Source organism: Protopterus annectens, chromosome 8.part0 (assembly GCF_019279795.1).
Source record: "Protopterus annectens isolate FY-2018-M chromosome 8.part0, PAN1.0, whole genome shotgun sequence".
In the NCBI taxonomy this organism is placed as follows: Eukaryota; Metazoa; Chordata; order Ceratodontiformes; family Protopteridae; genus Protopterus; species Protopterus annectens.
In genome coordinates, this window is record NC_056741.1 from 1208953531 (window position 1) to 1208968092 (window position 14562).

Here is a 14562-nt window from a genome sequence, read left to right on the forward strand (position 1 = left end):
CTACAGGCCCTCATGGCTGTGGAGCCTTTTATCATATTTTACCCAGGCAGGGTGTCTCTGAGGACAAATCCTTCATTTATGCCTAAGGTGGTTTCCAGTGTGGCTCTTAACCAAACTATTCATCTTCCAACCTTTTATCCAAATCTGCAGAACAAGGGGGAGAGAATTCTGCATTCCTAGGACATATACAGACAGCTAAGATTCTACTTGAGCAAGACTAAAGCGCTAAGAAAAACTGAGCAATTACTAGTGACATATGCTGCAGGATCAGAAGGAAAGGCTATTTCAAAGCAGACTATTTCAAAGTGGATAAGCCACTGCATTCGTTTCTGCTACTTGCACCATGGCCATAGCCGGCCTTAGGCATAGGCTGACTAGGCAGCTGCCTAGGGCGCTGCTCTAACAGGGGCGCTTTTCTAGTATTTATTTGCTGTAAGTAGACCAGGATGGGGGCACCAAGTTGTGTGGTGGAGGGAGCCGTGTAACCCTTTTGCCTAGGGCACCAGTTGACCTAAGGCCGTTCCTGACCATGGCAAACCTGTGCCCAAGGGTATTAGGTCTCATTCCACCAGAGCTGTAGCTACTTCAGCATCCTTTCTCAGAGGAGTACCAACCAAAGACATTCTAGAGGCTGCTACTTGGAGTTCTGTTCACACCTTTACAAAGCATTCTCATTTACCTCTCTACTCTAAGTCCAGGGCAGGCTTTGCCACTGCAGTTCTGCAGGGCCTTATAGCCACACCTAATGCTGTTTAGCTCCAGCCTCCCATCCATAGCTTTCTAATGACTGCAACAGTGAAGCACGGAGAACATAGTACAGTTGTGTACACTTACCATAAATGTAGATGTTCGAGTGTATTCACTGTTGCAGTCCAGGTTACCTGCCTGCCATCCCCCTTTCATTCAGGAGTTTATCTTTCCTTCTCTATCTTCTACAACCTATGTGGCTTATTTGCTTGTAGATGAAGGTAAAGTTTATATTGGTGCATGTATATATAGTTTTTATATATATTTTTTTGCTACCTTTTTGGGGGCACCTGAAATCGACGTCATGGAAGAGGAGACAGCAACCGACGCAGGACCCAAGACTTTGGAATTCAGGCCGACTGAGGGCAACCTGCCAGCAGATTACCCAAATGTATTGACTGCAACAGTGAATACACTCGAACATCTACATTTATGTTAAGTGTACACAACTGTACTTTTCTTTTAACCAGCCCAGAGTCACTGGTGTTTGAGAAACTGGTTCAAGCTCAATCTAATGAAAGGTTTCATTTCTTTTCAAGTTTTGTCCAACTTCACTCTTTGCAAATGAATGAAACTGAAACCTTTTTGAAGCACTTATTTTTCCATCGCTAGCAACTTTTTCTTACTTAATTTAAAACAATGAATGCAATAGGAAAGTTAACAGTTAACATCAGTGGTACTTTTCCAGAGTATTGTTTGCCCCTTGCTGATCAGAAAAGAAAATAGGATGGGTTTTAATTTCCTTCAACAAAAAAGCATTGCATAGATGTTATGTATTTCTTGATTTGGAGAGGAATTTGCCAGAATAATATATAAATTGACATCTACTGTTGTTTAACATCATAACGTCTCTTAAGTACATAGAGAGCCATAACTATGCTTCACAGCTGGCTAAAAGACAAGCTTTTGTAAATCATTTAGAACTTCTGTTATGCTCTCATCTCAACATCTGAAAGTATAGGAGGGTTAAGTGTTTCACGTGTTTGAAAGCCATGAAACACCTAGTACTGCCACACAGACAAAGGTCAGATTCTATTTCTAATTCTAGTCACTGCCTGTCTGACATTGGAGGAACTGAAGCTACATGCATTCCAATGAAGTATAATTGTGTTTCTGATCATATCTACTTATGTGCTCATTACATGCATGTCAAGATTCACCTCTCAAGCTTTGCTGCACTCTGCTCTCAAGGTGAATTTATTGGCTTCCATGACTCAAATGCTTAACAAGCTGGGTATGATTAGAAACCTGATCATAATCCTTCATGATGCCCATTGCTTTAAAATACAACCCAACATATTTACCCAGTCAATGCAGTGTAACAATTTAGGATCCTTCTCTCACCTCATCAGAACTTGTAGGTGTATGTCAGTCCTTCTCTAAATGCTACCAAACACTTCACTGTCTCTAAAATTACATTATATAGTCTCCAGTGGTATATAAACACCAAATAAAATTTGCTCTTCTCACTTACAGCCGTTCATCCCCAGTGTAACAAACATTAAAGAGCAGTTATTAGCAACAAGAAATATCATTTATCTCCTACACTCCTCTGACATGGATAGGCAAATCCGGGTCTATATCATATCATCGAAGTGTAAACGCTTCAAATGTGAAAACATCAAACCCATAACTTAGAAAGCTGAATACTGAGAACAGCAATTTTTTTCCAGTACAAAATGCGAAACACATGAACACTACAAACTATTTCTAATGTGGGGGGCTTCACCTCCCACACCCCCCAATGTGGGGGGCTGTGCCCCCCACACTTAAATATACCAACTCCTAGATCGCACCTCAGTGGAGGAAATATCGAAGCCGTGGAAACAGCCCACCAAATTCTTTCCGTGGGAAAGAATTCGATGTTCCGCAGCCTCGGTATTTTCAGTCTTTGAACTTCCAAGTTTGAGGTTGTGGCATTCGAAGTTATCAGCTTTCGAGCTTCCGTTATACACCTGGCAAATCCTTTAGGCCAGTAACCTTTCAAGAAAAAATTGTAATGTTGCACTCCTAAGTGCATTTCCTGTTAAGCAATTAAATATTACTGTACAAATATTCCATTGTGGGTTTTGGCAAGCTGGATTAGTCAGGCAATTTACATTCCAAAAACTAGATTTAACGTATAAATAGCCATCTCAGTAAAAGACAACCATAACACCTTATTTAGCTGTTTTAGAAACCTCAGAAACATTGCCAAGCACTGCAAAGAGCTAACAGTAAATTATATCACATACTCAGACCCCAAGGGATATGGCCAAGCTACTAGCAGATAAAGTTAGTTCTGACTTCATCCCGTCTCCCCCTACATTCACACACTAATACCCACATCTACACCCCTCCTTCATATCTCCCAAGAACAAGTCCTGAAAGCACTTGCCAAGGCCAAAAACACTGATTCTTTGTGGCCTGATAACATACCAGGCTGCCCATTGGCCGGCCTGAAACAGGACCTGTAAAACCTGTACAGAGGTTATTCAGTAACAGCTTCCAGACAGGTTTTGTGCCTGAAAAATGAAAGACAACAACAGTCTTCTCCTGCGCAAAGGTTGGGAATCAGTGGACCCAGCTAATTACAGACTTGTAAATCCGACCATCCTCATTTGTACAGCTATGCAGAGGATCTTTATGGAATTCATAAATAAGGACATAGGTAACCTACAACCTCTTGACCCAAGCTAGTTCATTTTTTGTTAAGGGCACATTCTGCCTGTTTGACCTGGTTGACTGAAGCAATAAATTAGGGAAAATTAGTACACATCACATATCTAGATCATGCAAAGTGCTCAACAAAGTTCCACACTCAGATGTTGTTGATAAATTCTCCCAGCTAAATGTTAATCCCTGTGTATGTCATTGGGCAGAATATGAGCAAATATTACCCATAAAATTAGGGAAAGAGGCTGTAACACCTCCAAAAGACCTGTTAATAAAGGCATACCATAGAGTTCAGTCCTTCAGTTACTACTATTTGGCATTTACTTCTTGGAGGTCAAAACTAATGTTAATGGTTTATGCCTGACTAGGTTTGCAGATTACTGTAAACTTTGTGTCATCAAAAACTCTTCAGGGGGCACCAAGATACTCCAAGAAGGCCTTTCCCAAACAAACAGCTGGTGTCATAATCATGGACTAAAACTAAAGGCCAAAAAATGTATAATAGTCTCCTTTGGCAAGCATGACATTCCATGTAACTGACACTCGCCTGAAAAACAATCTGGTAGTTAGAAACCTGGGAACCTTTGTGAGCAACAAGCTGCCCTTTGACCACCATATAGCCATTATATTAAGAAAGTCCTTTTTTACTGCGTTGCTTATTAGTAAGGGCATGGCTTCTAGGTCCAGGGATCTGATCATTTTTTTATTAGACCAGTCTTAGAGTTTACTGCCCCCTTCAATATGTACCTATCCAAATATTTAACACAATTTGAATGACCACAGTACCAAGAAAATCAAGGGCCTAAATCATAAAAAGTGCATTGACAGACTGTCCCAAAGCCTTGTTCCCTGTTCTTGGTTTCATACAGTCTACCGAGGCGTGATCTCTGCCTTGCATACACAGCCTCAGTAAACCCTATTCTCTCAGATCTAATGCAAATCATCATGTCTAATGGTGCCATAAACAACCAGTCAAGAAATCTTGATTTCTTCTGAAACTTAAATAGAACATATTTTAGGGATATATATATATATATATATATATATATATATGTATCACAGAAAATACCATTTATTTGGAATTATCTTCCTCACCAAGTAAAGCAAAGTACTTCCTTTATTTTATTCAAACATAATCAGGATGCATGGATGTAAAACTGCAAATTCTCCTCTGATTTAGCACCCATGTCCCTTTTGGATATGTGTAACATGTAAATGTCCTACTGGCTCTGAGTTACATGTACTTAAATTACAAGGGCTAAAAATTTTATGGGAATGCAAGGATCACGTATCAGTAGCCTAGTAAGTACATATGCGCATTTATAGTTAGGTACTCGCCATAACTCTGCATCTGTGTTGTCTATTTTTATCCTTCCTCAACTGGTGGGTCTCTGATCTGACTCTTGGGTCAGTCCTTGGGCACTCAACAGACTTTAGGCTTTGTAGTTTAAGTTGCTTCCCTTACCCATAATCTCCTGACTACTTGTGACTACTTACCTCAGATCAAGTCTGGTCCTCAAATTATCAAATATAATGCCAAAAATGGAAAAGGCAGCACATAGTACTTCTGGGTAAGTAATACAACAGGTAAAAAGATGGGAAACATGAAGAAATCAGAAAAGGAGACTCTAACCCACACAGCAGAAGTTATCTAGCAATATCCCTCAGGTCATACCGAGATTCAGACAAACAGGGAAGGGGGAGTCGTGGGTGGAAAGTTGTGGAAAGACAAAAACAGACAACACAGATGCAGATTTATGGTGAATATATAATTATAATAGCTGATGTTATCTTTTTTGTCCATTCCTCAGCTGATGGGACAGAGTCCCTAGCCACAATCATCTTGGGTGGTCCTCAAGGAAGGATATTCCAGAGTGATGCTGAGCCAGATGCTACTTTATTCCTAGACAATATGTCCAACTTATTGTGAGCTATAAAAATATGAGCATTGGACCATGTAGCAGCTGCACGGATGTTATGTATAAATGCTTTAGACAAGAAAGCAGATGAAGTGGCCATAGACCTGGTGGAGTCTGCTTTAGGACGTTTTAGTAATGACAGGCCTTTATTTTTTGTAAATAAAGGTGATGCAATCAATAAGCTATCTGAATAGTCACTTTTTATACTGCTGTGCCAAATTTAGCTTTAGAAAAGGATACAAACAGTTGCTCTGACTTCCTGAAATCCTTAGTTCTGTGAATGTAAAATGTGAGTTATCTATTAAATGAAGCATATATTTTCCCTTGTTAGAGAATTTTGGAAAGAAAATTGGTAAGCTGATTGACTTGATTGAGACTAGTTTCTGACACCAGCTTAGGTTGAAAGTAAGAGTTAGTCTGAAGTGACACCCTGTCCTTGTGAAAAATCAGGAAGGGTGGGCGAGAAGAAAGTGATTGGAGTTCTGATTCCCATCTAGCTGAGGTAATGACCACTAGAAAAAAAGTGTTTTCCAGTATAGAAATTTTATCTCAGTTTTTGTTGCTGGCTCAAAGAGAGGCTGAGTAAGAGCCTGAAGAACCAACATAAGGTCCCACTGAGGTACAGGATCTTTTATTGGAGGGTGGAGCAGTAATGTCCTTTTAAGAAGAGCTTTACATAACTTTAAAGAAGCTAATGAAGAACTACCTACTCCAGTGTGAAAATTTGAGATGGCAGCCAGTTGCACCTTAACTGTGGAATAACTAGCTCCTTTTTTGATGATGGAAGCTAGAAAATCAAGAATAGCTGGAATAGGCACAGAAAAGGGGTCTAAATGTCTCTGAAAGACCCAAATAGAGAATCTTTTCTATTTACTTTTGTAAAGTTTCCAAGGGGAAGCTTTTTGGAATGAGATAAGAATGTGGCGAACAGGGGAAGAAAGCCTGGAACTTAGCCATAACGAGTTGAATAAACGATGCAATCAGCTTGAGGTATAGAATGTCTGGGTGAGACAGACTGTACAGATGAGACAGAAGGTCCTGAACAGCATCCAACACCCGTGGAGTATAAAGAAGATGAGGCCACAGGAAGGGGAACCATACTTGGCAAGGCCAGAATGGAGCAGTGAGGATCACTTGCTCTTCCACTGATGAGCTTTCTGAATAAACTTGGGATTAAGAGCAATGGGAAGAAAGGCATATAATATACCGAAGGGCCAGTCATGAACTTAGAGCATCTCTTGGTGACTCTTCCTTCGGGGGGGGATCAGGGAAAAGTCCTGCTGCTCTTGCTATTGAGGGGAGAGGTAAAAAGGTCACAGCACAGTTGATTCCATTGCTGAAAGAAAGATCATGTCCGCCACTGACTGGTTGAGAGACCACTCATGAGGGATTAAAATAGACCAGCTTAGTTTGTCTGCTACCACGTTGGCGTTTCTTGGAATGTGCATTGCCATGGGGAAAGCTGTTGGAAGAGGACACCGATTGCCATACTCTCACTGCCTCACTACAAAGTCAGTAAGATCTGGCTCTCCCCCTTGTTTGTTGATGTACCAGACTATTGACATGTCTGTCTCAATTGCAACCATCTCTATAGGGAGAATATCTTGAAATGCCTGCAGTGAATATAGGACTACTCTCATTTCTACATGTTGATGTGAAGTTTGGCCTTTGTCTGTGTCCACTGCCTTGGACTGTCCTTTCCCAGGTAATGCCCTCTTTGGGGGAAGGGCATATGAAGTGGCAGCCCTGGGAAACTTCCTCCGCATGAGTCCACCACGCTATGTGTCATCTTCAGACTGCTGTGGTGAGAATGGGAGCCAAAACTGACTGATGCTTGACCAACCCCTGTACCACTTGGGTCCACTGTAGTATTCTCATGTGAAACCATGCCAGAAGAGCTAGAACTATGGAGGCTGCCATGGAACCCAATAATTGTAGAACTAGTTTGGCTGGAGGTGAATGAAGAATAAGGATATCCACTGCCTTTTACTTAAGGTCTCCAATCTTCATTGAGGAAGACTTGCTACTTGTGATTTTGTGTCTAAGCAAATACCAGTGAACTCCAGAGTTTGTGTTGGACAAAGTTTAGACTTGGCGTAATTTATGGTGCTACCCAGCTGTGAACAGAGACAGAGCAAGTGGTGCCTGCCTTGAATTAGTAGAGGCTTGGTGGAAGCAGTTAGGAGCCAGTCATCTAGATCTGGAAACACACAGAATCCTTCTAGTCTCAGGTGAGCTGCAACCACTGCCATACATTTAGTGAACACACAGGAGCTGTGGTAAAACCAAAGGGAAGGGCTGTGAACTGGTAGTGACTGGCTTTCTGCTGGAAGCACAGATGTCTTGTGGATCACCTGTATATCTTGATATGGTTGTACGCATCCTGAAGACCTATAGAGCACATCCAGTCATCCTTCCTCAAAAGAGGCAGGATGGACTCAACCATTACCATCCAGAACTTCAGGTGTTTTACTAATGGTGGTCCAGTCTTGATATAAGCATCCCCTGACTGCCTCCAGGGTACAGCAGTTGGGTAATCTTTTTGGGATGCTGAAAGGGCTTATCCAAGAATGAACCTGTACAGCCGCGGTGTTGTAAACCACCTCTGCCATGTGGACAGCATCTTCCATTGGAATTTCTCCCTCTGCCACGAGGTAGATCTTTCTCCATAGGATTCTTATGTAGAACCTTGCTATTTTCTAAACCACAATTTTCTACCACCTTTCTGGTTTCAAGAGAAGATCCTTTGAGGTGTAGAAAAATGGATTCCTAAGACAGAAGGTGTTTTCACATCTTGCTCACTCCTGGAGAGTATGTCTTTTACCTTAAGGCTAAATAAAGTAGACCCATCAAAAGGGGCATTGATGAATGAAGAGTTGAAGGGCATTGCAATATCACAAAGGTGCATCCAGGTATGTTTTCTAATGGTTAAGTGTGAACCCACTACTCTAGCAGCCCCGCTCTGAGATATGAGATATCAGTCTCATAGAAGCACTGGATAATGACTGCACGGTGGCCAGCTGTGTAGAAACTGTATACTTATCCTGTGCCAAAATCAACCTGAGAGGGTACTGGAAAACTGTTAAATCAGTTCCCTCTGAAACCTGGTGACGTGCCAAATAATTCAGAGAAGTGAGGGCAAATGTCGCTGAAGCATAGGTACACTTCCCATACATGTCCAATGTCCTAGATTTCCTATTAGGAGGCTGGAGAGAAGAACTCTGTTCTGCTAGTTCTTTCCTGGTGACTGTTGCATAGCATCCACCAGGGGACCCTTGCTCCAATGAGTCCTCTGTTTAGGTGCAACAAGATATTTGTATGGACATTTAGGGATAGACTGTGTGATGACTGGTTCCTTCCAAGCCCAACAGGAGATGAGAGCTACCATCTTTTCTGCCAATGGGACTACCCAAGCTGTACCTGAGCTGGTCTCTAAAGCCTCAAAAAACTCTGATTCCTTTTAGAAAGGGGTGTCAAAAGAAAAACCTCCTTTCTTTTTCAGAAGTTCGATAATCTCTCCGAATGAAACATCCTTAAGGGTGGCCTGGGTACCCTTCCCCTTCATTGAAGTTGGTGTCTTCTGTTAAAGACCACTGTGGGGAGTCTGTGCCTCCTTTTGCTAGTCCACTTCGGAGGGGGCTCATTGGTGGGAAGTTCTGGAGAGGACTCGGAAGTACCAGCAGTGTTCTGAATGAGAACAGTCTCGAGGCTTGATCTGACCAGCTGTCCTAATGGGGCTGGGTGAAGAGGCCAAGCTTCTACAGAAGGAAGTTGAGTGTAGGATGGACTTGAGGGGGATAAGTGTATCTTTTCCAGTGATGGGGAGAAAGCTGTTTCCACCACCTCGAAAGCTGAAGTTGTAGGGTACCTCAGCCTCACTCCCACTGGATCTGAATATGCCTTAGAGGAACAAATCCTGATCTTCCCTGGCTCTGCTGTTGAAGCAGAGGATGTAGCCACACTCTCCAGCGGTGAAGTTCCGAGGGGAAGGGATGGCTCTGGCACCATTGAAGTTGATCCCAATCCACTGGATCCAGCGCTGATGTTACAACCCAGAGATCCTTCTGGATCCAACAATGTTGGTCTCATCTGTGTCAGAAAAAGTCACAGTGGAAGAACAGTAAGTCTTTGGATCTGACACTGACATACTTTGGAATATAGGATCCAAAACCTCCAAAACCACAGAATGAATTTGAGTAGGAGCTAAAGCCTGAGGTTAAGTGGAGAGAGGCTCACGGTCCAGTGGAGGAAGGAGCTGGTAAAACACCCAACTGAATCTGGGTTCTGAGAACCTTCCTTATCATCCTGACCTCATCTGCTTCTAATAGGCTCCTGGAAAATTATGTCGATTGTGGATGGGAAGCTTGTCAAGGCATGTCTTACAGGAAGGGCGACTGAATCCTCCAGGAGACTGGTTCAGGAGAAAACCTTGGAGATTTAGATTTGGATCTGGTCAGATCCAAATGAGGAGACAGGTCTGATTATTTTAGCTCTGTTTTAGTTGACGTCATGCTCTTGGAAGTAGACAGAGCCAACAACTTATAGCTTGAAGAGCTGGAAGGGGAGAGCAGTTGGAGGAGTGTTTTTTCAAATCTTTAGATGTTTCTTCTGTATCCCATGAAGACTTTTTAGAGTACTGTGGTGCTTCAGAGTCCGAAGAGACAGAAGATTGTAGTAGACCCTTCAAAATCAGTTTATTCTTTCTCTCAACCAAAGCTCTGTTATTAAAATGTTAGCACAAATGTCACACACAACTTCAAGATGTCCTGGACCTAAGCAGTACACATGTAATGAATGACTATCCAAATTTGGGATCTTATGCCTAAAAGAAGAGCACTTTTTGAAATCAGTAGGTTCTCTGATATCTTTACTCCAATCAAAACTGCCATAATAATAAGTAGCACTTGTATCCAAAAGAGTAGAAGGCCGTAAATACCAACAATGGTAAAGAAATCCCCAAGTGAAAAATGAGCAGTCGGAAATACCAGCAATGGTAATGAAGAAATACCTCAAGGTAAAAAAAAAAAAAAAAAAAAAAAAACAGAGCAAGGATTTAAGGCCCAAGCATTAACACTGAGTTTAAGAAATGTAGCCATAAGTGTGTGTGTGTGTGTGTGTATGTATATATATATATATATATATATATATATATATATATATATATATATATATATATATATATATGGGTCTGCTTCAAAACATCTAAAACCCATAACATCGAATTTCATAACATTGAGACCAGAACATCCAAAACCCATAACACCGAATTTCATAACATTGAAAATGTGCATCAAAACATCAAACACTGCAAATCACAAGAAAATAGCATCCCCTCCACATATAACGACACCAAACTACCAAACACACTTGCCCTTTACACCCCCCATACCCCCACCCACAATTAAATATACCAAATCCAAGATTGCACCACAATGGGAAAAAGTTAATTTCCTAACCCCACTGTATCAAGCCCCTCTGAAAAAATGTACTAAAACCTGTGTTTGGTAGTTTCGTGTCATTATATATGGAGGGGATGATATTTTCATGTGATTTGTAGTGTTAGATGTTATGAAATTCAATGTTATGGATTTTAGATGTTTTGGGTTTTAGATGTTTTGGTCTCAGTGTTATGAAATTAGATGTTATGGGTTTTAGATGTTTTGAAGGGGACCCAAATTTATATATATATATATATATATATATATATATATATATATATATATATATATATATATATATATATAAAATACACACACACATATGTATGTATGTGTGTGTATAATGTGTGTGTGTGTGTGTGTGTGTGTGTGTGTGTATATATATATATATATATATATATATATATATATATATATATATATATATGCAGAGGATAATAGAAAGAAAACCTATCAAGAAACTTGGTGAAACATGATGAAATGGAGCATACTTATCACAAAGATCAACCAACTCACTTGAGCTAACAGTGACCATGTCTTATCTCTGAAGCAGCAAATAAGATCTGAGGTAATTTATAAGTAGTCAGGGGATTATGAGCAAGGGGGGAGGAACTTGAGGTATGGAGTGTAAAGTCTGTTGAGTGGCCAAGGATGGATCCAAGGGCTGGATCCGAGACAAATCAGTTGAGGAACAGATGAAAAAGACAACATCAGATTTATAAATATTCAGATATACTAAGACCTGTAAACATAAGATTTATACCTTAGAAATAAGTCTTTCTTTTATCATCCATGTTTTTATTGGTTTCCATTTATTGCCAGCAGTACATTCACCGTAATTTCAAACCATAGGTTCTAAAAACTAGGGGCAAACTCAGGTCATCATCTAAATAATCTTATCTTCAGTATAGTCTCCAAGAAAAAAAAACGTTATACACTAGACATACAATTTAATTTCGGCAGTTTCATTGTGTTTCCAAAGTTCACTCCATCACCCAAATTCATCTTCTCTGAAGTCATCCGGAGAAGTAGTGTCCAAAAACAGCATCCTCAGCAGCTACCTCTTCTGATCACCAACTACTTGCAAGAATTCCCACTTCTTTGCCAGCCTTGTCCTAAATATCCAAAGTGGCTCTTAGTGCACTGGCCACAGTGATAGTAACCTACTCACCACTCTGTCTTCTCGACTGCTTATTTCAATGAATGAGTCCTTATTACTGTTTGCAGTATCCACTGACCTCCATCTTGTCTCTCAGAACCATATTCCTCTTCACATCTGCAGACTAGAGATATTCCCGAAAAAGTACTCTTTTGTCCCTGATTTGATGTACTTTACCAGGATACCACAACACTATCAAGAAATGATCTTTTAGTTTAAATAATTTTAATCTCACTAAAATTTGACTAGGCCAGCTTGTCAACAACAGTTCTTCCAGCATAAACAATCTGAGTCCTTTCAGTTTTAATGTAAAACTATTAATGTATTCAAGTCCATTTATCCAGTTTCATCTGCACGCAAGACACATACTCACCTCTTTCCACCTTTTGTGAACTTTGATTACATGGATACTCTTCCAGTGAGCTCTGTCTTCCTGGTCTACCTTTTTCTTTTTCATAATTTCAACTTTCAAATGTTGGCCAGCATTTTGATTTTTAGTATTCTGTCACCAGGACTGCAATTTTTCAGTGTTTCTAGTAGGCGAGTTCATGGCCTCCACCATCTCCACATCTCTTTTATATAATGAAGTTATTAAACTCCCTAATCCTTCTTCCATGTCCTTGAATCCCCCAGCAGTGCCTTCCATGGCACAGATTCACCAGTATCTGGCCCATTTACATTTAAACAATTGTCAGCTTTTTTCATAGCCTCCTCTTTCACTGCTACATGATTGGTTACTATATCCAATCCTGTCAGAAAAAGTGGATGCTTTTTAGATTTCTTTGTAGATCATTTAACACTTTTCATAATGGGGACCAGCTGTCACACCACTGAACTTCAGCAAACTGCAGATTCCTTCCAAGAATGCAGAAAAGTGTAATTTTATTACATAGGAAAGACAGCAGTCAATGAAGCATCTACTATCACCTGTTACCACCACTAGAAGTCTACTATGTTTATCAAAGTTCAGCTGTGTCCTATCTACAGAGAACAATAAGTGTTTTAACATTTGCTGCAAGGTGTTTGCCTTGAACATCAGTATCTTATTAGAAGAGTTTCTGATATTTGCAACTTGCTTACACCATTGTAGAAAACAGTGTGTATCTCCAGAAGAAATCTTACTGCAGCATTTTATTTGAGCACGCTCATTTTGAAATGTTATGCTACTGTTTATTGTTACTGCTTATTCTTTCCTGTTTTTCACAGGTTATGGTGCAAAGGTTCAGAAGTACAACTTCCCAAGGCAGTGCATAAGAAGCTATTTTCCTAGTAGAAAGTGCTTTGTTTTTGAACGTCCTGTTTCCTGCGTAGAGAAACTGAGGAAGTTAGAAGAAGTTTCTGAGAATGAACTAGAAACATCGTTTGTGAAACAAGCAAAGGAATTCTGTCATTATGTCTTTGAGACTGCAAAAACCAAAACCTTGCACGGTGGCCATAATGTGACAGGCACATGTGAGTGAAGTCCTTTTCTACTTCCATATCCAGACTGGGCTGAGTTTCAGAGCTCATTAAACTGTACAGTATAAAATTATATGTTTTGTTGGACGAAATGCAGTTATTAAATCACTTGCTTATGAAGCTTTTGCTTGTGGAGAAGCATTTCAAAAGAGTGTATTGCTTACAGAACGGGAATGAATCCCATAAGGTTAATGTGATCATACTAAACTTGAGCAGGGTATGTAATAACTTATTAAGACAATTAAGCAGTGTCTCATAGCTTTCTGTATAATCAGCATATTGCTTACAGAGGTTAAATTACCCCCAAAATAAGAAAACTGCAGGTATGGTATTCTCTTTGGAACTCACATCCACTTCTCTGGCTTTAAATATTTACTTTAGGCAGCATTTTTACCTTGGTGACAAGGATCTTTCTGCATCCAGATGTGCTAGAGTGATTTTTGACTTGAAAATCGTGATCTGATGGTTTTAAGTTTTATTTCCTTTTTTTCTTCTTTTAACCACAGACATTAGGTTCTTGGAGTAAAAATAGAATGCAATTGGCTTTCCAAAATGGCTGCACACTGATCAACAGCTTAATTTCATCTCTCATAATGTGAAAAAAATAAACTGATACATAAGGGACAGTAGCTGTACCTGTTTTAGTAAAAATTCAGTTACTAGCTAGTAAGTAGACTGCCTGGATGCCAGTGAAGATCAAACCTAGACAGCCTGAAAGAAAATAACCTAGATAAGGTGAAAAAAAACCACTGACTGGGAAGAATCAAACAGCTGTTCATAAAAATGCAATTTAAGCTCCAGCTTTTGTACAAGTTATGGCTTCCAATAATTTAGAGAAAAAAAATATATCTGCTTAAAATAAATGAAACATTGAAGATGTTTATCAACTCAAATGAGAAAAGGCAGGAAGAAATGGAATAATGGAATAAACTTTAAACAGCTATTCAGATGAGTTGATAAAACTCCAAAATCAGAGATTGAAATGAAGAAAAGGCTGATTAAGTATATGAGACTGCTCAAAAAGAGCCTTTTCAGATAGAGTTAGAAATCAGAGACCATAGAGAAAACCTGAGATCTTTTACTGTACCAGAGAAACTGGAAGGAATAGACTGTTTTAATTTTATGGATACACAAATAAGTAACTAGATTGGTATTCCATAGCAGGATTTGTTAATGGAAAGGGCAC

At 40.0% G+C, this 14562-nt stretch overlaps 1 protein-coding gene across 2 annotated transcripts in view; it reads left to right on the forward strand.

The window, feature by feature from the left end:
- Positions 1-14562, forward strand: part of LOC122809313 (guanylate-binding protein 1-like) — a 543787-nt gene that overhangs the window by 234856 nt on the left and 294369 nt on the right. For both annotated transcript variants that reach the window (XM_044080711.1, XM_044080712.1), the window contains one exon: positions 13125-13370. In XM_044080711.1, coding sequence (XP_043936646.1) covers positions 13125-13370 — 246 coding nt within the window. The remainder of the gene's footprint in view (positions 1-13124; positions 13371-14562) is intronic.